We start from the raw sequence: 25,625 nt of genomic DNA, 5'->3' as shown, positions 1-25,625 counted from the left end.
TCAAATGCACATCCCACACACTCTGTTCTTGGCAAGGCTGTCCTACTCCGTGACAGCTCCCACTGAAAGACAGCAAGATTACAAGAAATAAACCTGCAAGAGAAACCGGCATATGCAGGACCGTTGTACATCCAGGCTAGGATAAAATAACACACTATAGTCGGTTAAAATAATGGTAGTCAAAGGTCATCACAGGGTGTCAAACCACAATAGTGCCTCTAGCACTACACCCACTGAGTCCATTCCAGCCCAGACCAATCCAATTCACCACACTCCAGTCTTCCCAACCTATCCAAAACAATCTGCCCCACTCCAAACTCCAATCCAAAACAATCTGCCTCACTCTAAAACAATCTTTCTCACTCTAATCCAAAACAATCAGGCCCACTCCAATCCAAAACAATCTGCCCCACTCCAATCTTTACCACTGCAATCCAAGACTGTGTATCCCACTCCAATTTGCACCACTGTAATCCTCTCCAGTCTGCCCTACTCCAATCCAAAACCATCTGCCCCACGTCCGCCCAAAACAATCTGCCCCATTCCAATCCATACCACTCCAATCAATCTGCCCCTCTCCAATCCAAAACAATCTGCCCCACTCCTATTCAAAATAGCTAGCCTCACTCTAATACGCCCCACTCCAATCCAAAACAACCTGCCCACTCTAATACGCCCACTCCAATCTGTCCCACTCCAGTCCAACACAATCTGTACCACTCCAAAACAATCCGCCTCACCCCAATCCACACACTCCATCCCAATTCACCCCACTCCATCCCCTCCAATCCGATCCACCCTCCAGCAGTCCAATCCAACCCAATCCAGTCTACCCTAATCCATTCCTAATCACCTCATTCTGTTACTGTACTCTACGACACTCGCTGCCACTGAACTCTACTCCCCTCTGCTTAACTCTACGACACTCCACTCCCTCTACTCCACTCTACTCAAACAAATCCAGTCTACAACACTCCACTCCTCCCACATGACACTCCATGCCACTAACTTTTAGCCATATTGAACATTAGCCGCAATGGTGTACAACATGGCAAAACTGCATTGCCAAAACCAATAGCTCTTGCATAGGCGAGGTGTTTTGGCTTTGCCAATGCTTGTTATAATTTCTAAAGAAAATGCTTTGGGTATTACAGTTTTAATTACATTAAGATGACTTCAGGTATGTCACACCTTTGTACTAAATGAAGAATTCTAACAAACCAGTTGTTCATTAGAACACTGTGTGGAGGCAGAGGTCAGGGGCACAGACTCAGACAATTGAGGGCAGGGAGGAGAGGGCGGAGAAGGAAGTTGATCATGCTGGGCAGGCGGAAGGGGCAGTGGCAGCACAACTGACCATGGTGGGCAGGGAAAAAAGCGGGGAAGGGGGCCAGGGGCATACCAACCATGCAAGACAGACCAGAATTGCTGCGGCAGTACAACAGACCATTGAGAGCAGACGGGAGAGGCAGTGGCGGTACAGTCATACATGCCAACTGGCCCAATTCAGTCAGGAGACTCACAATGTTTTTAAGCCCAAAATGGCTTCATTTTAGCTGTTTTCTGCCGAAAATCTTCTCTTTTTCAGTGAAAGTAATTGGGGCTAATCAATTGCCCAGATTTTGTTTTTCAAAATCTCCCTCTTACCAAGTCCAAAAAGTTGGCATGGATGGTACATTGTACCACAGAATACACGAGGAATGGGGTAGGACCATGGACTGGGACAGTAGAGGGCAGGTGGTAGGTGGGTAGGAACACCAAACTGACCTTACAGGGCAAATGCCAGTGGTTGAAGGAGCACAATATACCACACAGGGCAAGTGGGAGGGCACTGTAGTACAACAAACCATGGAAAGCAATAGGGAGGGGACAGACCCCTGCACGTGAACAATACAGAACAGAGCAAGCTGACCATACCGGACAGACAGGAGGGGCAGTTGCAGCACAATTACCACTGCCTTCGGAATTTCTTGCATATTGTTCCCCGTTATTTTAACATGAGACTTTGCCTGCGTGAAGTAGGTGATATCTCCGATGTAAACACCACAGAACAACAGTATTCCCGCAAAACTTAAAATTCTAACTGGGTTGGTAATTTCCAGTTACCGCACCCTTTGAAATTATCTGATCATTTTTGATGATGCCCTATGTGCACAAATCTTGATATAGATGTACACAAATGACTTATGAAGATATATTTTTTTCATGATGTGAATTTGAAATGAGTGCTATATACAAGCGGTTTTAAATCCAAACTGTAATGCTGCATTAGAAATATACAACTGTATGTATGGAAATAAAAATGTAAAGCAAAATTGCTCATTAATAAACATGTCAGCTGAAAATTTTCCTTTATACTTTTAAAATGTACACGTTTCTATTTTTAGTGATCGAGAATATCCTCGGCTTGGACAGATGATTGTGGACTATGAGAACCCCCTAAAGAAGATGATGGAAGAGTTTGTACCTCACAATAAAGTATGGATTAACATTAGATATTTATTAGTTTTCTTAACTGATTACTGTTATTTGTGAAGCTTAATTTTTTCTGACCAAAGTTCAGTGATTTAGTTATTCATAAAAGCGGGACTTTCTTTAAGCACTTCAGAATGGGCAACATATTCAAAGATGTTTATTTACAGAAACTGTGTACCTGGAAAGTGAGGGCATCAATATTCATTGTGGTTCCCAATCATCTTGAAGATGTTGTATCAAATTCACAAATTTCCTGAGTTGGTAGGTATCAGCTGTTTTATGTTTGAGGTGTGGCAGACATGTCCATGGGGAAGATTGCATCATAAATCTACTTATCCTGTACCAAAATCCGCTTGTCTCTTTTGTGCCATGTAATTATATAGGAGCTCTGAAATAGCCTTGTTAAAATATGCCAGGGCTCCTGCCATAGTAGGGTTTGAATACTAGCAATTCCCTTATGTTGCCACATTTCCGCAGATCTACATACTGGGGCTAAAGGTAATGGGAAGCAATAGGTCCAGGGTTGGAATGCCTGTGTAAACCTACTAACTTGCATTTTTTAAGGGTTTTCACCCTTTTGAGCCTGTGTAAATCTACCAGCTAGTATTTTTTAAGTGTTTTCACCAACCCTTCTCTAATCTTTTTCCATATTGAGAAAGGTTGGAAATTTACTCCTGACAATGGCAGACATAAAACTTCTTCCGCGGTTGGGAAAAAAGTGGTTGGAAGGAAAGTGAACTTGCAAAAACTCAGATTTTTGCATGAGCAAATCTACATCTGTAGATTTGCTCATGCTAAAAGTATTATTTCTTGGCCTACTTCTGTAAAGTCTTGTGAAATCATGAACGCCGTAGATCTGTGCTTAATGCAAAGACCTAATTGGGCCCCAAATTAGTACTGGCGTTAACCATGACCTTTTGTATTTATTAAAATTCTGTCTCTCTCTCTATCGGCCAGCTTCACTGTGAGTGACAGCATTCTGTTCTTTAGTGAGAAGCATATTGATACACAGTTGTGTTCAGTGCCAGGAACTACTGGGGCAATGTGTGCTTTTTAAGACCAAAAGCAATTTTTGCTTTTGCCAATGTTTGTCATAATGGTGAAGACCCAGCAGCTCCCACACCAATAACGTTTTACAAAAACCATGCCAAAACAAGTCTTGTATTGACAAAACCAAAAGGCTGACCAACAATTTCAGAACTATTGCCTTTACCAATGCTTGTTTATTTTTAGGTGTCCCATAATCTGGTTACCCTGATTTTCCATTAATGATATTTTTGAGAAATACTAGTATACATCAGCACATTATACTGAATGATGCTGCAAAGAAATGGTACCTAAAAATTTACAGTATAGCTAAATGTTTTTGCATTTTTTTGTGAACATTTTATTTTGAAAGCAAAGAATCATCAATCTTGCTTTGAAGCGCTTTCTAATATTCGCACCTAATCAGACTGAGAGCATTACAAATAGCCTCATATTGCTAAACATTGAAAACGTGTGTGCACATTTTTATTCTGGAATCCCGGTCAGTAGTGCAGTCTGAGCATACATTTACTTAGAGCGCTCACCCTAATAATCAAGGCTTTGCATTAATGAACCATAAATACAAGTTTGAACAGCATTGGCACATGGACACAAAGATTACCTTAACTGGAGGCAATGCCTTTCCCTGCTTCATAATGTGGTACTGTAAACTGGCAGCCAAAGGGTTTGTGCTGTAGGGGTTGGGCCTACATGTCCCTAGGACGAAATACACATGAAAACTTGTTGTACTTGACCCCGAACAATATGTCCCGGGTGTCGGGCTATAGGATTTCCACGTCCCTGCAGCATCACCTCAGCACAGCATCACCTGAGCATTACTCAGCACCACCTGAGCACCAGCTCAGCACCACCATCTCAGCACCACCATCTCAGCAGCATCACTCGGCACCACTCAGCACAGCCATAGCATCGCTCAGCACAACCATAGCATCGCTCAGCATGACCACAGCATCGCTCAGCACGACCACAGCATTACTCAGCAAACCACAGCATCACTCAGCACCACCTCAGCATCAACACATCCCTACCTGAGCACCACCTCAGCATCAGCAAAACACCAACATATCCGCATGTGCACAGCACCACCTCCTCATCAGAGCACCACCACAAGCCCATCACAAACTCTGCACCAGCGCAGCCCCACCAACGCAGCACTATTTCAGCCTCAGTGCAGTATCACATCAGCACAGCACCAGCTCAGCACCACCTGAGCATCAGCACAGCACCACAACCTCAGCATAAACATAGTAACACATCGTCATCAGTGCATCACCAACAGTTCAGCCCCACCTCTGGGCCAGGGCAGCCCCACCTCTGGGCCAGCGCAGCCCCACCTCTGGGCCAGCGCAGCCCCACCTCTGGGCCAGCGCAGCCCCACCTCTGGGCCAGCGCAGCCCCACCTCTGGGCCAGCGCAGCACCACCGCCGCGCCAGCGCAGCACCACCGCCGCGCCAGCGCAGCACCACCGCCGCGCCAGCGCAGCACCAGTGCCGCACCACCTCAGCACCAGTGCAGCACCACCTCAGCACCAGTGCAGCACCACCTCATGGCCTGGTGTGATGAGGGCTTTGTTGTTTAGGTTATTATCTCTCCGAGCTATTGGGGCTTTCGTTTGAAACCTATGTGTAAGGCAGATTTATAGCACATGCCCTGGACAGTAACGTTTAGCAATCACTTAAGCAAGAAAAGAGAATGAGATCCTGGTGCTCTGCATTAATGGGCAGTCTACAGTTTTCTCTGGGGATAAACTGTTGATTATGCCTCAGCAGTGGAATCTCTTGCATGGTTAAAAAAAAGACTTATTGAAAATGAAAAAATACATGATAAAGAGCAGTGATTACAAACAAGATGCGTTTGTCATATGAACACTAGGAAAGGATGGATATTATTTGTTTATTTGGAGTCATTCTGGGAAGACCTTTCAGGGGGATTTGTTTTAACCCATGAAACTAATATAAGAATGATTGCATATACTTTTTAAAGATACATTCTTTGACAATTTAAAGCATTTATGTGAGTTTATATTATTAGCCATGTACTATTTTGATGTACTGTTTTGCTGGTCTGTATAGGTGTATGCACATGACCGTATATTTTTCTTACATACACCCCTCAATAAAATTGTTGTTCCTTTGCTTGAATAAAACTTATTGATTGATCTTATTTCCCTTTGTTTTGTAGTCTTTGTCTGATGCGCTCATATCACTTCAGATGGTCTATCCACGGAGGAATCTCTCAGCTGATCAATGGAGAAATGCACAATTGCTGAGTCTCATCAGCGCCCCAAGCACAATGTTAAACCCAGCACAATCAGATACAGTATGGCTAATTATATATTTCTATTTCACTATAGTCGGAAATGTTTGGCTGCTGATGCTTGTGCATTTTGGTCTCTTTGGCAAAAAATAAACCAGCTAAAGAAACATTAAACTAGTCTTGGAGCATGGCGTCACCAAATAAAGCTCACGTATTGGCTATCTTTCTTCAAGGCCATACGAACGGATCTCCTTTCTACTTTTCTCTAATTTAAAAGAGAATTGCGATCTTGGATTGATTACAGTTTTACCTAGACTGCTTAAAGTTGGTGGTTATCCTACCTTTCTCTTAAACAGTTTCATTCCTTCCTTTTGGTACTGGTGTCCTTTATTTAAAATCTCCTATATGTCTAAAACCATGGTGTTTAACCAGCTCACAAGCTTACCTATTTTCTCATAACCTGCTTAACCCACTTGAATCGTACTCTTCTGTGGAGACAATCCACACAAATGAGACCAGTTTTTTCAGTTTTGGTGACGGCAACCACATTACGCTCCTCAATCTCAGCCCACACCCACATTATACTTTGACCTTCAACTGTAAAGATATCTCAGAAATGTGGCTAGAGTGATTTGCATGCTTTACCCCATATGTTTAATTTCTGTGTTTTTATGCTCCTAACATTCGTCATCTGACTGGGCCCCCTCATATTTTTATTGCACCATGCCTCTGTGTCATCTGCCGCTTATATGCCAATCATACATCGTCTCTCATTTCCTTCTTCAGCTCCCATTCTCAAATAATTCTGAATAACCTGTTGCTATTAGACACTGAATAGCTAGATCATAAATCTAAAACAGTGGTAGAGGACATTACTGTTTCTTCTCCTGTAATACCATGTTCTCGCTCCGGTCTTTTATACTGCATGTCATAACTTACAAAGGTAACGGGGTGTGAAGTCCAATCCCACTATCACATAAACTGTTCATCTTTTACTGCATAAGTCACAAGTTCTCATTTACATAAGATCAGTAAAAATTCTTCCCTAGGAGGAGCCTAGCGCGCATCCAAGATGGTCGCGTGAGCACAGGGCTCCCCGGACCCTCTCTGCTCCTCGGAATTTATCCTGAGAATATCCTGACGTGGCTATGGAATCTGGGAGATAAAGACCAGCTGAGCGTATATCTCTTTTCAAAACTCAAATCGGACCTGGGAATCCTGAGTTGTCGTCGTCGGAACTTTTGGGACCCACCCGACGGAGGTGACCGGGGTGAAGGTGACCCGAGGGACCGGGCTGCAATTGAACAACATCGGCTTCAGCGCGGTGCCAGCTGCCGATCCACCACTTTCGGTTTCGGTTTTGCACTTCAGGAGACCGGCAGGGAGGTGCGCTCGGGGTGGAGAGGTGCTTCCTGGGCCTCTGCATGAGGTTTTCTTTCATCTGCCACTAGAGCGCCTATCGCCTCGGACCCCCTATACCGACATTTTGTGGTCTTCTTGCTGGTGCCTTACACCTCTTGATTGGAGGTCCCCTCGGGTGACCGTGTTCACATGGGGGGCAAAGGGGGTCCCGAGGGCCGCAAGACCAAGGCTTCCCTCCGCGGGGGGGCAGTCCAGAGCAATAACATGGACCGCTACACCCAGGGCAGGGGGCCCTCTGGCGCTGCTGGCCTCCCCTCGGATACTGCGGAAGGAGGCGCGACCGCCACTACGGAACTATCCTTGCAGGACATTATGGGCGCCATTGATGGCATCAGGGAAACCATCGCGACGCAATATGAGGCCCTGGCCCGTAAGATTGACACTGTCGCGATCGATGTCACCCTGATTCGGGCCGACCTCTCCAAAACTAACGAGAAGGTCCAGGCTCTCGACGCACGGACCTCCACCCTCGGTGCGGAGGTGTCGGATCTGCGGGCCGCGCTTGGAGACATCAGGGTGGTTAACGACCATATGGCTGGCGGCTTGAGGACTTCGAGGGACGGGCCCGACGCAACAACATCCGCGTCATAGGTGTACCGGAGTCCTCTGACGGCCGCCCGGTTGACCTCGTGGTCGAGGAACTTATCCTGAAACAGTTGTCCTCGGCTGGCCTAAGTAAGTTCTTTGCCGTGGAGCGGGCCCATCGAGTTCCGGGCGGTCGGCCACGGCCGGGGGCCCCCCCGAGGCCTATCGTGGCCAAACTGTTCTACTACAGGGACCGCGACGCTATTCTGCAGGCCTCACGGACCCACGGCCCGGTTCGTCATGAGAACTCGACCATCAATTTTTACCCGGACTTCACGCAACTGGTCCAGAAACAACGGATGGGATTCCAAGGGGTGAAGCGTCGTCTCCGTGAGCTGGGCCTAAAGTATTCGATGCTCTACCCTGCAAAACTCCGAGTGGAACATGGGGATCGGACAGCCTTTTTTGACTCTCCTGTGGCTGCAAGTGACTGGCTGGACTCTCTGCCGGACGGAGGTGGCCGTCCCGGACCCTCTGCGGGCACCGCAGGTGATGGGTCCCCTTTAGAATGACTTTTGGTCCTTGATTTTGCCTTTTTGCACTGTACAGTCGGGTCTTATTTCATTTGCATATTGTGTTTTACCAGGACCAGTGAGGGGGGCGGGCGGGGACGGGTCCCTTACCTCCTCTGGGTTCTTTTCGTAGAATGGGGTTAGTGGGGCGACAGGCACACTGCAAGTTGGGGGGGTTTTTTGGCCCGCAGGGGTGCAGGGTGGGGGGAGTTGGTCCTGGGGTGGGGTTGGGGGGGAGGAGGGTTTGTTTTGCTGTGTGTTTTTTGTTTACAGGGCGAGGTACTGATTTTTGTCCACATCTGGGAACTGTGCTGCAGGCTGGGGGACCCTTGATCTATTGGGGGGGATGGGGGGGGACGGGTTGAGGCTTATGTCATGGAACGTCAATGGGTTGGGGGACCGTATCAAGCGGGGTGTAGTACTGCAATATTTGCGTCGTTTGACTCCTGATGTGGTGTTTCTCCAGGAGACGCATCTGGTTGGCAATGTTTGTCATGCAATGAACAGGGGGGGATACCGCCTCGTGGCCCATTCTGGTTTCACAACTGGTTCCAGGGGGGTGGGCATTCTGCTGCGAACCTCACTTCCGGTGGAGATCACTAAGATAGTCTCGGATGACAGAGGGCGCTATGTGTGTTTGATTGGGAGGTGGGAGGGGCAGCCCCTTGCCCTGGTTTCAGTTTACGTCCCCCCGGGCCTCCAGAACTCCACCTTCACTGACTTGGGTCGAATGCTGCTTGACCTTCCGGACAGCCTCCTGCTCATGGGCGGGGACTTTAATTCTGTGGTTTCGGGTGAACTGGATCGTCACCCACCAAGGACCCTCCCCGCTGCCCAGGCATGGCTGGGTGGGATGCTGGAGACCTTCGGCTTGGTGGATAGTTGGAGATTAATGCATCCGACCCAATGTCAATTCACCTTTCACTCGGGGGCGCATGGGAGTCTCTCTAGGTTAGACTACTTCCTTATGCCCGCGACGCAGACTGGTCGGATTCGAGAGGTCAGGCACCTGGCGCGGGGTATCTCCGACCATTCTCCGCTGTGGCTTGTTTTTGACACCGGGCCGCGGTCTGCAGGGCGGATCGCTCCCATTAACCCATGGTACCTGCGAGACCCTACGACTCGTGACAGCCTGGTTAAGGCTATGGACCAATACTTCCTGGATAACGAGGGGTCGGTGTCTTCTGCAATGTCCCTGTGGGAAGCCTTTAAAACCGTGATCCGCGGACACGCCCTTTCCCAGATAGTGGTGGCTAAGAGGGTCAAGAGTGAGGCAGTGGTGAGGCTGGAGACTGACATCTTGGGGCTGGAGTCGGCCTTGGAGGCGAATGTTACTCCGGACGGGCTCCATGCCCTCAGCCTGAAACAGTTTGAATATAGGTCCCTGGTCACTGACGCGGCCAAAACTATGTATAGGGAGCAGCAGGGTCGACTGTACGATGCCGGGGACAAGGCGGGAAAGTTGATCGCGTGGCTGGACAGGAAGGAGAGAGTGAATCGTGTGGTCCCGGAGTTGCGTGCTGCGGATGGTGTGTGCGTGACGGAGCCTGACGAGATTGTGGAATGTTTTGCCGACCACCTCCGGGCTGTGTACTCCCCAGTGACTGACAGGGATGAGGACGACTCTCGCCTTCTACTGAGGGATATCGCCTTGCCCTGCCTGTCCGTTGAGGACCGTGAGCGGCTGGACGCCCCCTTGTCGGTGGATGAACTAGCGACCGCGATCCGCTCCTTTCGCTCGGGTAAGGCTATGGGTCCCAACGGTCTGCCCATTGAGCTATATAAATTGCGCCCTGACAAGCTTGCGCCCTTCCTCAGTCACATGTTCCGTGAGTCTCTGGCGGCGGGTTCCCTCCCGGCCGATCAGCGTTTGGCCACGATAGTCGTTATCCCCAAGGAGGACAAGCCGCGAGATCGCTGTACTTCTTACCGGCCTATTTCACTGCTAAATGCGGAGCCTAAGATCCTGGCGAAAGTCCTTGCCAATCGTCTGTTGAGCGTCGTGTGCGACCTGATTCATCCGGACCAATGCGGATTCATCCCGCATCGTAACACCGCTCTTAACTTGCGGCGTCTTCATGGCGCCCTTGCCAGGGCGGAGCTCCTCTCCGAACCGGCCGTGCTGGTTTCTTTGGATGCCACGATGGCTTTTGACACCATCGAGTGGCCATTCCTCTGGGCTGTCTTGGCTAAATTTGGCTTTGGGGAAGGATTTATTGGCTGGGTGAAGCTTCTGTACACGGGACCCATGGCTCAGGTGGTGGTGAACGGGCGGGTCTCTCGGCCCTTTGCCCTCGGCAGGGGCACGAGGCAGGGATGCCCGTTGTCCCCTTTGCTCTTCGCTCTCGCCCTGGAGCCACTCGCGGCTTGGCTCCGCTGGGAGCCCTCGCTTCGAGGGATCCGGTGGGCCCCGGGCTTTGAAGATCGGGTTTCGCTGTATGCGGACGATATTCTCCTATATCTCACCTCACCGCGGCAGTCGCTCAACGTCCTCTTTGACGTTCTGACTTCCTTTGGGAATAATTCGGGTCTCACGATCAATTGGTCTAAATCCTGCGTCTATCCGATCTCCGGTGGTCCTCCACTCCTACCGCCTCGGCTTCCGATCCAGGTATCACTGAGCGGCTTTAAGTACCTGGGGATATACGTTTCGCTGGACCCGGTGGCTCGCTATGAGCTGAATCTCCTGCGTCCGCTCCGGCGATTGCGAGAGGATACGGCCCGGTGGTGCAGGCTGCCCCTGTCCCCGCTGGGTCGGGCCGCGCTGTTCAAAATGATGTCCCTTCCTAGGTTCCTCTATGCACTCCAGAATTCCTTCGACGTCATCCCAGTGGCCTACTTTCGGGAGGTAGAGAGCCTGCAGAGGAGACTGGTGTGGGACGGGCGGGCGCGTATTGCTCTTGCTAAGCTTACTCTCCCCTGGTATGACGGGGGCATCGCGCTTCCTGACATTCGCAGGTATTATTGGGCCGCGCAGCTTTCGGCCATCAACCATGCCACGTATGCGCCTGGCCTGAACCCGGCGTATGAGATGGACAAGTTCCTGCTTCCCGGCGGGGACTATAACAGGGCGCTGTACTCCCGCTCGGCTGGCCGGACCCTTACGGGTCCTACTAAGATTGCTGTGCGGACCTGGAGGGCCGCCACTGCGGCCACGGGCTGGGGTGAGCGACTGACATGTGCTACTCCTTTGTTTGCCTCCGATCGCCTGGGGAGCCTCTGGACTACGAAGGGGTTTGACCAATGGGACACGATTGGTATCAGCAAAGTGGGAGACCTGTGGCATAAGGGCGCGGTTAAGACTTTCGCGGCTCTTCAGACCGAATATGAGCTTACGGACAGGGAGTTCTTCCGCTATGCCCAGGTTCGACACGCCCTGCTCTCGGTCTTTGGAGAGGGGACCACGATCCCGGTTTCCTCGCCCCTCGAGGACCGCATACTTGACGGACATGTCCCGGACAGCACTATTTCTTTAATTTATAAGAAACTGATTAATCATCGGGCTGACCTCTTGGTGCGCCTTCGGGAGGCTTGGACGGGGGATGGGGTGGAATTGGACGACGAGGACTGGCAGTCTGCACTGTCGTCCCCCAAAGAGGTCGCCATTCCAGCCCGTCTCCGGTTGGTACAGCTTAAGATTCTTCACCGGGTGTATGTGACGGGTCCTCGCTTGGTCTCGATGGGATATTCCGACGATGGGCTCTGTAAGCGGGGTTGTGGGCTCAGTGCCACCTTTCTCCATATCCTGTGGGAGTGCCGCGAGGTGGCGGACTACTGGCGCCGGGTACATACGGTTATGGGACAGGTCACTGGGGTTGTGCTGCTGCCGGAGGTGCGTCGCTGTGTCCTGAATGTGTGGGAGCCCAATGATTATAGCGCGGCTCAGACTCGGTGGGCGGCCCTGGGGAACATGATTGCCAAGAGAGACATAGCGCAGCTTTGGGGTGCCCAGCGGCCGCCCACCGTGTCAGTATGGAAGGAGAATATGGACTGGTGTATGTTCAGGGAGAAGACTGTGTATGTTGCCCGTGGTAAGCCGGGGGCATGGGGCAGAATCTGGGGGCAATGGAATGCATATCGCGGGGGTATCTGTACGCCCCCCCTGGTGGACACCGATATCGCCATGTCCCCCTGACCCTTGACGGTTCCGGGCACCTTTTGGAATGACTAAATATGGACGTTCAGTTCCCTTGGCCCCCCCCCCCCCGTCCCCAGCCTCCCGGTACTCCTTCCTTTCGTGTGCTGCTTAATGGTCTGACCTGGAGTTCCCCGGAGGAAGCCTGACCTGCACCGTTTGTCTTTATGCCTCGCCTTTTGTTTTTCTTTTAGTTTTCTGTGTTTGTTTGATCTCAGTCTCCTGTGCCTCTAGAACTATCCGGACTCACTACGGGGCCGACCCCCGGGAACCGACTGCAGCTTTGATAAATGTATATTTCATTCTGTACTTAGCGGCCGGCCCTGGTGGTTGTAGGCCCGTGCTTGTAATCGAATTATTGTTCAATAAAACTTTAAAAAAAAAAAAAAAAAAAAAAATTCTTCCCTACCTGTCCCCACCTCCTCATTTAGAGCATAAGTCACTGATAAACAATTTAGTGATAATTATACTCGTCTACTGCAACAGTTTGCTAGTTGCCTTATACAAAACAAACGTCTCCGTACTAGAAAACAAAACTAACTTTGCCTCAAAATTATTGTTCAGTTTCCCCAGACATACATCTGCTTCTGTAACGCCCTGAACGTCTCAGGATCGTTTAACAGACACGACAATGAGGACGCAACCACTTGTGAAGGGTTAGTTCTTTTAATGAAGGCAAATAAAATACAAAGAACAAACAAAAGTTATAGTCACTGGAATCCTCCAGGCTAAGTACGTTACCAGCCCACAGCACGGATGGTCCTAACCGTCCTCTGCATATACGCCGATCCCGGCGTATGCCAACAGAGGGCAGAAATGAAATGGCCGACAATGCCAATCGGTAGGCTGTGAGGGGCACGAAGAGTGTTGGGGAGAATCGAGGAGTCAGGGAAACACCCAGCCGGGGTCTCTACCTGAAGGGAGCAGCCGCTCAACCTCTTCCTCAGACTGCACCGGGACGCGGAGTCACCTCCTGGTGATGCGTCACCGATACCCCATCACAAGCAAGAAGACTGAACCGAGAGCAGCCGCTCGATCGATCCTGTGGACTTCCGAGTCTGTAACGCGGCAAACACCTCCTGGTGTGCGTTACAGCTGGCAGTCCCTGTGTCTCTGGTCGGGCTGGGAGTTACGACTCCAACCAGCAAAAGCGCCACTGCGCTTGGACTCAGCCGAGTCAAAAAGCGAAGCTCAATGGTTGACCGGTAGAGCTTCCGGGTCCTTCACAGGTGACGATGGGGCAAGACACGGCCCAGGGAGTAACGACTCGACCTACCTCCGTTCTTGCCTTACTGGAGCACCACTCCGGAACACTGCTCTTCACGAAGCAGGTACGTCGGTGTAAACACAATATCCGACAGCCTTGTACCTCCCGGTTCCTCCCTTTATAGGGCGTGTTTTCCTTGAGTTATGTAACAGCTCTCCTGTTTACATAAGGGCGTGTTTCCCTTGAGTTATGTAACAGCTCTCCTGTTTACATAAGGGCGTGTTTCCCTTGAGTTATGTAACAGCTCTCCTGTTTACATAAGGGCGTGTTTCCCTTGTATGACAGGAATTCTTGACAGCTTCACTCTGTTGGCACCAAGCAGGTTGGTTGCCATGAAGCATGGGGTCCAAAGTAAACTTCACACCCCTGTGGGTATCAACCATACAGGGAGCATTATCAGCCATGATTTGCTCCTCTTTCATGCGATCCCGGTTCTCACTCACTGCTATCAAAATATTTTTGTTTGCTTAACACACTTTGCATCTCCTAGGTTTTAAATTAGTAAAATCTTTCCTATGAACTGTCTCCTTTGTCAGTTCAAAACCACCTCATTGGTTATTAAGTTGAACTCTGCTCGAAGAATGCACCTAAGTCTTGTAAACCTATCCTCACTCTGATTCTCACTATTCATAACCCATCACATTGGGTCCTCAATCCAGTGTAAAGAGCCACCTGACACTCATTATTATATACTGCTTTTTGTAGATTGTTGAGCACTTTTGTAGAAGGACTCCCAATTCTCAAACAATACATAGAGGTGTAGGTTCTACAGATCACTATTAATCTAAAACAAAATTGTATGGAAGGTGATATGAGCTAATTGCACAACCTGTGATTTATATTACATGGTAACCCATGGTGATATTGTATATGTAATGCTACATGCGTATGCATGCATTAGTACTTGTAGAGTGTGAACCTAGATTGAGAGCAGTGGAGCACTAGAAGGTGGGATTGCCCCTGAGAATATAAAATCATTTGTGAAGATCAAGAGTAGACTGTCAGGTCAGGGGTTGTGCTCCTTGAAGAGGTGTATCTTCAGCTTATTTCTGAAGGGTTAATGCTGATCTGATGTTGATAGGGGTGATGTTCTAGATCCAGTGAACGTGAACAGAGAAGGCCTGCAACCTGCTTTTTTTTCCTTCTTGAGTGCTCTATAAGTGTTGGAGCTTGTCTTGAAGATCTAGGTGAAAGGATGAGCAAGTATATTTCTCTGTGGTTGTGTTTGTAGGGTGATGTGATTTTAATATTTCAAGCAAGTCATTGTCTTCCTTCAGATGGGGGAAGATTAAACCGTATATAGTTCTGAAAAACTTTCTGGGAGAAAAGATTTCACTTTGTTCAAGAGAGAATTGGAACCATGCTGAATTGGCCATCCTTGCAATGTGTTGCTTGAAAGGAAGGTCTGTGTCAAGAGTGAATCCCAGAGTTTTAGCATGGTCTGTCAGCTGGTACATATAAGTTGCAGAGCCAGGCTTAAAACTGTGATTGTTTACCGCTTTTGGCAAGTTAGAGGAACTCAGACTTTGCAGTGTTCAGCTTCAGGAAGTTAGTTGACATGCAAGATTGGATGAGTAGGAGGAGGAGTGCATAATGGAGGGTAATGTTCCTTGTTTGGATTAGAACACTGGGTGAGAGGTTTACATTTGGCACCATGCTTGATGGCAGCCAGCTTGTTTGGTGCAACCGAGTAAACTGGAAGTATGCCATGTAGTGGGGATATTTTTTAGATAGAATTGGGTATCATCTGCATATTCCATGAGAGGTTCAAGGCAGAGGTTAAAGATGATGAGAAAAGGATGGAGATGAGGAGTGTCTCTGTGATCAAGTAGAACCTATTTGTCAAGGGTATCGTGCCAGTAATTCACCTAGTGCAGGTGCGGTCAAGTTTGCCTCAGGTTAAATAAAGCATTAGGTAAATTATGGGCATGGTAACCTTAACGCAATTTTGACTACAGGGAACGGGCCTCCTGTGCTTTTCTGTGGAGCAGCACCCTTAATGAAGGCTGCATGTGTTTTTTTTCTATTTACAATGCGTCAGACTGTCATGTAGAGGACAGCATTTGACTTATAACTAACTTCATACAGGGTAAGACCTGTTCTGCTGAAAGGCCAGGATCCTTAGATACCGATTACTATAGGACTGAAACATGTTGACAAAAAAAAGAGTAGGGTCTATGGGGATCAGGTACCCTAAAACTGTTTTAACCATACATAGGACACCAATAATAAAGGGATACCTGGTGTTCCTAAGGTAATTTTTATATAACTGGACCCCATCAGGTAATATCTTTAAGTGCTTCCTAGAATATGGTTACTCCATCCTAGTCTATAGGGACCAGGATGAGACCAGATGTTGAAGCATGCCACTAATAGAGTAGGTGATGTTCTTAAAATAAACAAATAAGGATTTCTGGTAGAACTTGTTCACACCAATGCTCAGTCTGGCGATAGGTAGGGCTATAGAATACCTGTGTTAGTAGTATTTACCTAGTGGGAGTGTATCCTATACTCCATGTGGAAATACTTCTCCAACCCTCCCCTTCCCAACCTGTCACAGGTGTGCCAAAGTAGGGGGATGTTTGTTTGACACTCCTAGAAACAAAACATTTTGAGTCACAGCTGTCTGTCATGGTGTGTGCTTATAAAATCATTAAGAAAAGAATATTCATACAAGAGTAATAGTTAATAATTGTGCAAGACTGAGCCATACAGATAAACTACCAAGGCAGTTATCCGAAAGTAATGTCTTAAGGTGAGGTCTCTATCTCAATGTGTGTATTTTTGAAAGTCGAGTTACTTTGTTTGATTCTCATTTTGCTGTCGTTGTCGAATGTAGACGAAGTATAAAATAGTTGAGGAAGTATTACTGTTTTATGTCACAATGCACACTCTTTAGTAAAGAATGTTCTTCCCTCCCATTTGAAACAGATGCCATGTGAATATCTGTCCTTGGATGCGATGGAAAAATGGATAATATGTAAGTAACATCCGTTTGAGTGGTACCCTTATTTTCATATCTTATTATTTTGTAAATGCCAGGCTTATATTTTACCATATATTTTTTATCTGGCCTTGGCTACCTGCTATTCCTGAGCACTTAACATTTCCCACTTTCCGATCAAGTCTTGCTCAGTCCTGCTAAAAACACTCCTAATCAAAATGCATATTTTACGTTAAGTTTAAGTATGAAATGTGTACATTTCCATCACTACTTTGACATGTTTTGTAATTTGTAATTGGAGGAAGGGCAATAGGTATACTCTCACTGTATTATACGATTATTTGCAGGCCTGTAAATCAAATGTTGTGGCATATTTTCTGTATAGACATAATACAAGGGGAAAAGCAATAGTGTGATTTGATGTATTCTTGATTCCCTACTGTCAGGGCCTCTGCTTTCCAAAGGACATTAAGCAGCAGCATAACGACTGGGCTTGGGTTGGGTGTATTTTCCAGTAAAAAAATGCCAAGCCAGTGTGGTGTGCTGCCAGCCCTTATTTTATTTATTGTTTTGCCCTCTGTCTTCTCAGACAGCCACCACCTCTTCATTCTAGTGGGCTATGACTGGAGTGGGCATGCTGCTGTATGTTAGTTGTCTTAGTGCGCTAGTATGGCGCTCTTCGGTTCTTGTTTGACTAAGTGCTCGTTGGAACATGCACAGGATAGTCATCCTGGCAATGACAAAGCAGCTGTTCCGAGGAACGTAACTTTGCTGCACTTTGAGCACTATGCGTGCAAACATCCAATGGAGCTGAAGTGGCTGTTGAGTGGGTGCACAGGAACTGGAGCCTGCCACAGAGGCTAGAAATACTTGCAGAGCAGTTCGAGTCAAGCTGGAGATAAAGTCCCAGAACAAAGTGTTGGAGTCAGTGGTAGAGGCTGAGACTATTCACTGGAGTATCTGGAGCTTGGTTGTGACAGTAAATACATCTGGTTGTTGGCGTTGGTGAGTTTTGGGGGGGTAAGAGAACAGCCTGGGTGACTGTGCAGCGGTTATCAAAAGTAAGTAAATGAACAGCCTGGTTCATCAATCCTCCAATCTATCTTTGGGCAGCCTCAATAAAGAAAGCTGACCAAGGCACACTAGAGAAGGAAGAGAACTTCTTATAGGATTGATTGCGGCAGCATTGTTTCTAAAATACGACCTGTCCACTGTTAAATAAGTACACATATTGTCTTTAGTCCTAGACACATAAACTCCACTCTGGTTCAGTATTTGGAATCCAATAACTTGCTGCTTGTCACCCAAACAGGATTCCGCCCTCAGTTAGGGACCGAGACGACCCTTCTGGCGGTAACAGAGGAGGCAAGGAGACTTCTGGACCAGGGCAGCTCAGCAGCCATCATTCTTTTAGACCTCAGTGCCGCCTTCGACACTGTGGACCATAACACCCTGCTTGAGCGCCTAGAAAACATGGGAGTGACAAATATGGCACTTACCTGGTTCCAGTCCTTCCTAAAAGGATCGGTCCTTCCAAGTCTTTGAGGGACCTGCCTCATCTAATCAGCGGCCACTCAGCTGTGGGGTTCCCCAGGGTTCATCCCTGAACCCCACGCTTTTTAACACCTACATGGCCCCACTGGCGGAAATAGTCCTTCCTTTCGGCATAAAGATCATTACCTACGCAGATGATACCCAACTGGTGGTGGGCACTCAACCACCCGGAGGGATCATCTGGCGCTCAAGGCACTTGCCTAGAGGCGGTAGCCGAATGGATGGACCTATCCCACCTCAAGCTAAATGTGGACAAGACCGAACTGATGTTTGTGGGCAAATCTCCATCTCCCTCCCTGACACTCACCTTGCCGACCTGTCTTGGCCCCATGCCCACCCCAAAACAGCAGATTAAGAGCCTAGGCATGTGGCTTGACAACTCTCTCTGCTTTAACCACCAAGCCACAAAGCGCTCTGCCACCTGTTTTGGCCTAATGCGAATGCTAAAAAAGATCCTTCCCCTGCTACCATTCCAGGCGAGGAGGATTATGGTACAAAATCTGGTATTGTCCCGCCTGGACTACGGGAACACACTGTATCTCGGTGCCCCTCAGTCCACAATCCAGAAGCTACAAGTAATCCAGAACTGTGCAGCTCGCCTACTGCTCCAGATTCCCCGGAGACAAATAGCGAAACCTGCCCTGCGCAGCCTTCACTGGCTTCCCATTCGGGCCTGATACATTTTAAGTCCATGTGCCTGGCCCATAGAGCTACGTGAAAATCAGTCCCAGGCATTCTTCAGTCCTTGGTCACCCCCTATCAATCCCCCAGAAGTCTCCGCTCCGCATTCCTTGCCACCTCTATGAAAGTACGGAGATTCACATGGGGGGGGGGGACGCTCCTTCTCCCTGAATGCCTCCAACCTCTGGAACTCCCTCCCCCTCACCCTCCGAGGGGAGCCTAACCTGCTGGCATTCCGGAAACGTCTCAAAACTCATCTGTTCAGTACCTCACACTAGCACCACATGCCTTCTCTGTCTCTCCGCTCCGCAAGCGCTAGGAGGCCTCAGGGTAGCTAAGCGCTATACAAATTTAATTTCATTCATTCCGAGTGAAACTACAAAAGGAAATTGTAAATCCTTAGTAGTGGGGACAAAAATACCCCCAATATTGACAGCAGTCCACCTAAAGCACTTACACACCACTCAGTCTAGCATCAAACCTCTTCATTGATTGGTGAGTTTGTATGTGTGATATTGTGGGTGGCTGCAAGAATAAGTCAATCGGCAGATGAATATATGCATGAGTTTAAGGATTAGCAATTAAGTGTATCAATGGAATGATGACTGAGTGACTGCATGAGTTGAGGCACTGTCAGTTATAAGCCACACCTACTGGTATGGCCTGTGCTAGTTTTATTTATGATTATTCACCCATTCACTGAATCGCTAGCTGTCTCAGTGCATATGTTTCTGACTTTGCGACTCAAGAAATTTAAGTAGTCTTTGCTGGTATTTAAAATCCATCTGTTGTAAGCTTGTGCATGTTAACAGTTAACCTGTCAAAACGTCAGTGCACTTCTGTGCGCAAAAGGCAAATAATAGATAACGATAGATCAGCTCATCAAATAGTCATTTTATCTCCGGATAGCTATTTCCGTGTTTATACTTTCTTGTGCTTGCTTACTTTTAAGTACAATATTTTGCCATTGTGTATTTTATGAAAAAAAAATTGTATCCTCTCTCTTGTTTAAGTTGGATTTATCCTGTGCCATGGAATTTTGAATACGGATGCTACCTCTTTAAACCTTTGGAAACTTGCACTTCAGAGCAGTTCATGCCTGTCTCTGTTCAGAGATGAAGTGTTTCACATACACAAAGCAGTAGAAGATCTATTTGTAAACATACGAGGGTACAGTATTAAATCCAAATATGCAATGCACTTGTTAATGTAAGAAATGTTGTACAGTCCTACCTCGTCCTGTATTTTTATGTTCTATGATCATTGAATACTATTTTGTTTTTCCTTTTAAGTCTTTGTGGTTTCCAGGTTCCAAGTATTCTTAGCACAAATATTTGTAATGCTATATAGTGGAAAAACCTGAAAGGCACTTTATAGTTGTGGATGAAAATCACCAGCTAGATTTATTTGGGACATAAAAATCACCTTATAAAGATTTTGTTGGAAAAATTGTATTTATGAACCAAAACACTGAAATCTGCCCTGTTAAGGTTGCTTCGACAATGCCTTTCTCTCCACTACACTTGCCTGTATTGCACACCACGTACATATTGCAGCAGTGTACTGCTGAGAGTTTAGCCTTTTACTACACTCTGTGCAGAGTGCTCATTACATCTTAAGATCATTCTGCATTGCTATATGACTGTACCAGTTCCTACTCCCCCAGTCATGACTCCGCACAGCGGACTGCAGCAAGCACAGGGCATAGTGCGAATGCCTATGGCCAAACCCTGTAACAGTACATTTGCCCATAGTATCTGCCAATATTAGTCTACACAGGATCTCCTCATGTAAGTATCTGTTAGGTGTGGCCAATAGTCTTGGCCTCTTCTCCTACCTTAGCATTTGCGGAACGTGGCCTGAGCATTGAGCATGGTGGGTGTTCTTTGGCAGCATTCTTTTTCCAGGTCCCTCTTACAGCCTCCACTGAACACTGGGCATATAGCCCTGTTATGTCTGCATCAAGTAGCTGTTGGTCACAGCCTACAGCTTTGCCTAGCCTTTTCTGAACATCCAGTATGGCTAATGGCTTGCTTGGTGCCCAATACTTATATTTCCTGTTTTTATGGCCACTGTCCATTTTTCAGTACTTTGGTGAGTGTTTGGTTTGGCACCCAAGTGTAAAATGTGCAGTATCTGGGGTCTTAATTTTTAATTTCTTGAAAGTTCTCCAGTCCCCCTCAGATGGCCAGCCGCTCCACTTACCTCCACATATCCTGAGCAAAAAAACAGGTTTTCACAACTGTCAGAGCCACAATTCCAGGTATTGGCTGAGATAGCCACATTACCAATACATAGTAAAGCAGGGACGAAAACACTCTATGGATCTGTCAAATGAAGCACAATTTCTGTCAAATAGGGTGCCCCCATTTTAATGTCTATACTGACAGACCTGCGTCTGTGAGAAGTAAACTAGTAGATCCTTACACACCAGTCTCAAGAATGGAGAGTTCCATAGATACCTGTGTTTTCAATGAATGGGGCATTTGGACCTCAGTATTTCATATTTAGATGTTATCAAAAGGAGTCTTTCAAGAATGTGTTTTTAAAATGCTATTTATAACGTTTGAATAAAGATTTCTCTGTTTGCAAATGATACTGCTGCTTCCAAAGGTTTTTCACAAGATGTGAGAGTCCCTCATGTCACTGAATCTCATCTCTTCTGTGTGGTTGAGGTAGACATTTTCTCCATACAAACATCTTCAAACATAACTCCAGTTATTGATCAGACAATATTGCTTTGCCTTCCAGCAAACCCCCCGCTTCCCCCCACACGGAAACACAGAATTTGGCCACATTGCTTCCAGCGTTTTAAAATTCAGTCATTCCAGTTTACTTTTTGAATTCATAGGCATTCAAGTAGAGGCAGGACGTTATACAGAATGGTCATGTGATGTTAGCAAAAGGAAGAGGTTTACTATATAGTGTGTACAAGCCATAGCTTACTATCAGAGTGTGGATGAGCACATATCCTAGTTTGGGTGTATACAGCTGCATAAGTGGTATCTGAAATGATTCAGGCAATACTTCCCTCTTTAGGAAAGCAGGGGTATGGATGTGGATCTTTCTAGAGAAACAAGTATGCATTCCCTCCAAGCAGAAAGGTAGCAGTTTACAGGAGCTGAATACAGCCTTCACTGGGCTGGTGAGATTTCCTTTTTGATTTGATTCATAAATGTAACTTTAAGCATCTTTCATGGAGTGTCTTGTTCTTCCTGGTGATGACTCTAGCATGAAAATTAAATGAAACGTAGTGTACTGTTCACATTCTGTTTTATGACAACCAGGTTATTAGAATTCAAAGACCACATCTTAAATAGTTTCCAAATAAAAAAATTTAATATCAGATTTCTGTAGTGCACAATAAGGGATCTCTCACGTTATCAAGATTTCATTTAACCCTATTATAGATTTAGCAATATTCCTTAAGGGATGCCCTAAATGCCAAAGAATAAAAGGTAATAGGTGTATACTTTCAAACCTCTCAGCTACCGGCAATCACTCACACTATATTGCAGTCTTTTTTTTGCTCACTCTGCCACTCAAGATAGGGCGCACCCATTTGCTTGCATGTGAACATGGAGTTTTAAAATGAGTGGGTGGCTGTTTGAGTTGGACTGTGAAGTGCAATATTATTATCAAAATAAGGTGATCTGAAGAATGAATTTCTGCAAGTGCTCACATAGCTGTAGAGCACGCCTAAAATGCACCCAACTAGAGGGAATCTCTCAAGCCCACCTTAAAAGTTCAATGTTCTGTGCAGGTGATTTGTAGAGAAGTCAGTTTGAGCTAAGTACACAAGTCTATGTGACAATGCTGTCTAAGTTCACAATATTGGACAGGATGCACTGTATGTGGTGCTTCAAAACCTATTGAGGATTGTTTTAAGTTCTGGTCCATCAAATTAGACATCTTAATCCATGCAAGGCATATGGCTGTCTATGCTACATACAAAAAAGCAAGAAGTTACTTACCAGTAGCAGTACTTTCTCATTTTATCTGTTTTTGGTTCCCGAGAGGTGTATTAGGTTTTTCGGAAGTTAGCAGACCTATCTGAACAAGGTGTAGTAGATTGTAAGTGGGTTCGATTATGGGTATGTACTGGAGTTATTTTGAGATCTAATCACTTAAGTGCATGATATTGAAAGCATAGAAGTTGTATGATAGACATTATGCTGAGAATTATCACTCATTTAGCGTCTTCCTCACTCTATTCAAATTAATGACCAGAAGAAGTAGCACTTCTTGTTAGTTCCCTGTAATCCAAATTGGCATGGTCAGGTCTCATACCAGGCAACCTTTTCATAACCAGGAATCCTTTTGCATAGGACTCCGCTACGTACAATGCAATCCTTCCTTTGTAAAACATATAAAGCATGTTGGTAAAAAGGTCATTGCCTTGTTTGACGAGATACTTCTGACATGGTTCTTCCATTGAGAAAGCCCCTGTTGGTTATCTGCTCTTGCAAGCTCTTTAACGATTCTCTGTAATAATTGTAATGCAGTCATAATTATGTTTCACTATTGCTCTATTTACAGTTACAACAAGCGTATTAATGACATCAGAGAATGCAAGGAAACTGCAATGTCTCATTCGTAAGTATTTATATTCTGTAGAGTGCAGATGTGCCTTCGGGGGATCAGAGGTTGTTGAGTCACTGTTTTTTAGTGTAACTTGTCTGCAGTTATTGGGAAGAATCAAGCCACAGCTCTCAACCAATAGTATGTGTCATCTGTAATTTCATTTCAAATGATACAAAATAATTGTTTTTGCACTGGAAACGTCCCCCTCTGTCATAATTCTGAATATTGCTGGCTACAGAAATAAATGTGTAGATCGCAGCTATTGAACATTTGCGAACTTCTGAAAACAAACTTTTAGAATCTGAAAATATAGGCACCAAATTTCTTCTAAAAAGGAGATTTTCATTTAGTGTTTTTGCTGGTAAATCTAGAAAGCGATGCTAGAGGAGTGTTGGAAGTAGTGTATGCCACTTTGTAAATGCTCTGAGACTCCCAGTTTGTTGCAATAATGCTTTGCTCCGACATTGGTGCTGGTGAGCTTATGAAACCTTTTTTTGCTGGGGCTGTTCTCACAATTATTTATTGTGACTTCATCTAAATGGCCTACACTAGTAGAAGATCTGATCTCCTACCTAGCTTGTGTTTGTTAGAGCACTGCATTTGATTTAATGTTGAATGTGAGGAGCAAAATATGGAGAATAGCTGGGGTACCCTTTATTTTTTCTGACTTCAGTCAAGCCAGATTTAGTTGCAGCCATCGAACTGTGGTGATGAAAAGGGATTTTTTTTATTAGGCATAAAGGTTTAGGGGAGAAATACGATGACAGGGAGTGAGCTACTTGTTCCATTATAGCTTAAGATGGACTTTTGATTTTTAGCATTACTTAAAAGAAAAAAAGCGTTTGAAATAGATCAGTTAAAGGTAGCGTCGACAGTATGTGCACATAAAAACCTTTGTTAATTTGAATTCACATGCTGGCCATAAGCTTTCCTTTTAATGCTTTGGTTTGGAAACAGCGGCCTTTTTTAAAAATCATTTACTATGTAAAATGTTGGCTTTGACCATAGTAGCCATGTCCAGAATAACTGAGTATGACAGCAACCTGAGACAGAGCCCTACACATTGATGCTATCTGCAGATGTTTTCTATCATCTGGATTGATTGCAAGACATTTTCCCAGAAGCTCTTGAATGGGTTCTTCGAGAATTCTCTAGAAAAATTTAGGGCCATCTTAAAAGTGGAGCTCGCTCATATAATGACTCACCTTGCCATGTTGGACGCAAAATTAGAGGCCCTAAAAGGTTTTTTACTTCTAGATACGGAAAATAGTATTTTAACCACAACAGAACCTTCGCATACACATGTGTAGCAGGCACAATTGGACCTAATCCATCGTCCTATACTTCAATTATCTTGCTTGCCAGAGACCAGTTTCAATCGGCACTCAGTGGGCAACTCAGGGAGGGGGGGGGGCTGTTAGACGGGGGAGGGGAGCCTATGTCCCACTTAATTATGCATTGTGATGGTCCCTCTAAAAGCTATCCTCCACTTCCAACAGAGTGCATGCCCTTTCCTGAATTACCTTCTAATACAAATGAAAACGTTGAGACCTTTAGGAATAAAACAGTCCATTGGTTAGAAACCAATGTGATTAGGCTGGACTTTGGGGAGCGAACAGACCTCCTACGGTCAGAGGAACATGATTGGTGTCAATTAGGAAAACGCAAAACATACCGAGCCCATGGTTGCCCCCGCAAATTCGTAAAGATTTGGGGATCGTGAATGCAATTTAGGGAGTCAATGCGGCAGGTTGAGAGGTGAGGTAGGGTGGGAAATGGGTAACTTCCGCATGTGGATGGGCAATTGACAGTTTGCTATACAATATAATATGTTATTTTGGAGGATGGGGAGGTTAGGAGACACAATGATAATCTGGGATGCCCAGGTCCTGTGTGTGCAGCCTACAATGCTTTTGCTCATTGTTCAATACTACTCTGTTGATCTCAAATAACTGCTTTATCAGTCAGAAGAACACCCTAGCTTGGTTTCAACTCCAAAGACTGTGTTGGGGACTGTGTATTGGTGAACTTCAAGACCCCTCTAAATATGAAACTTCTTTTGGGACGACTAAGCCACATGGCATCCCCCCCCAGGCCGAATCAAGGCTCTACCCCTGGGGGGATTTTTTTAGGCCTTTTATTCCTCATACCACTATAATCGAT

At 46.3% G+C, this 25,625-nt stretch overlaps 1 protein-coding gene across 1 annotated transcript in view; it reads left to right on the top strand.

Annotated features, from left to right (window-relative positions):
• The window catches only part of NCKAP1 (NCK associated protein 1), a 487,736-nt gene that overhangs the window by 104,332 nt on the left and 357,779 nt on the right, over nucleotides 1–25,625 (top strand). The window contains exons 6-10 of the mRNA XM_085648703.1: nucleotides 2,388–2,478; nucleotides 5,704–5,841; nucleotides 16,631–16,679; nucleotides 19,892–20,048; nucleotides 23,418–23,474. Of these exons, the coding sequence (XP_085504829.1) occupies nucleotides 2,388–2,478; nucleotides 5,704–5,841; nucleotides 16,631–16,679; nucleotides 19,892–20,048; nucleotides 23,418–23,474 (492 nt within the window). The remainder of the gene's footprint in view (nucleotides 1–2,387; nucleotides 2,479–5,703; nucleotides 5,842–16,630; nucleotides 16,680–19,891; nucleotides 20,049–23,417; nucleotides 23,475–25,625) is intronic.

Source organism: Triturus cristatus, chromosome 3_2, assembly GCF_964204655.1.
Source record: "Triturus cristatus chromosome 3_2, aTriCri1.1, whole genome shotgun sequence".
Lineage (NCBI taxonomy): Eukaryota > Metazoa > Chordata > Amphibia > Caudata > Salamandridae > Triturus > Triturus cristatus.
This window is presented reverse-complemented; position numbering and strand designations above follow the sequence as displayed.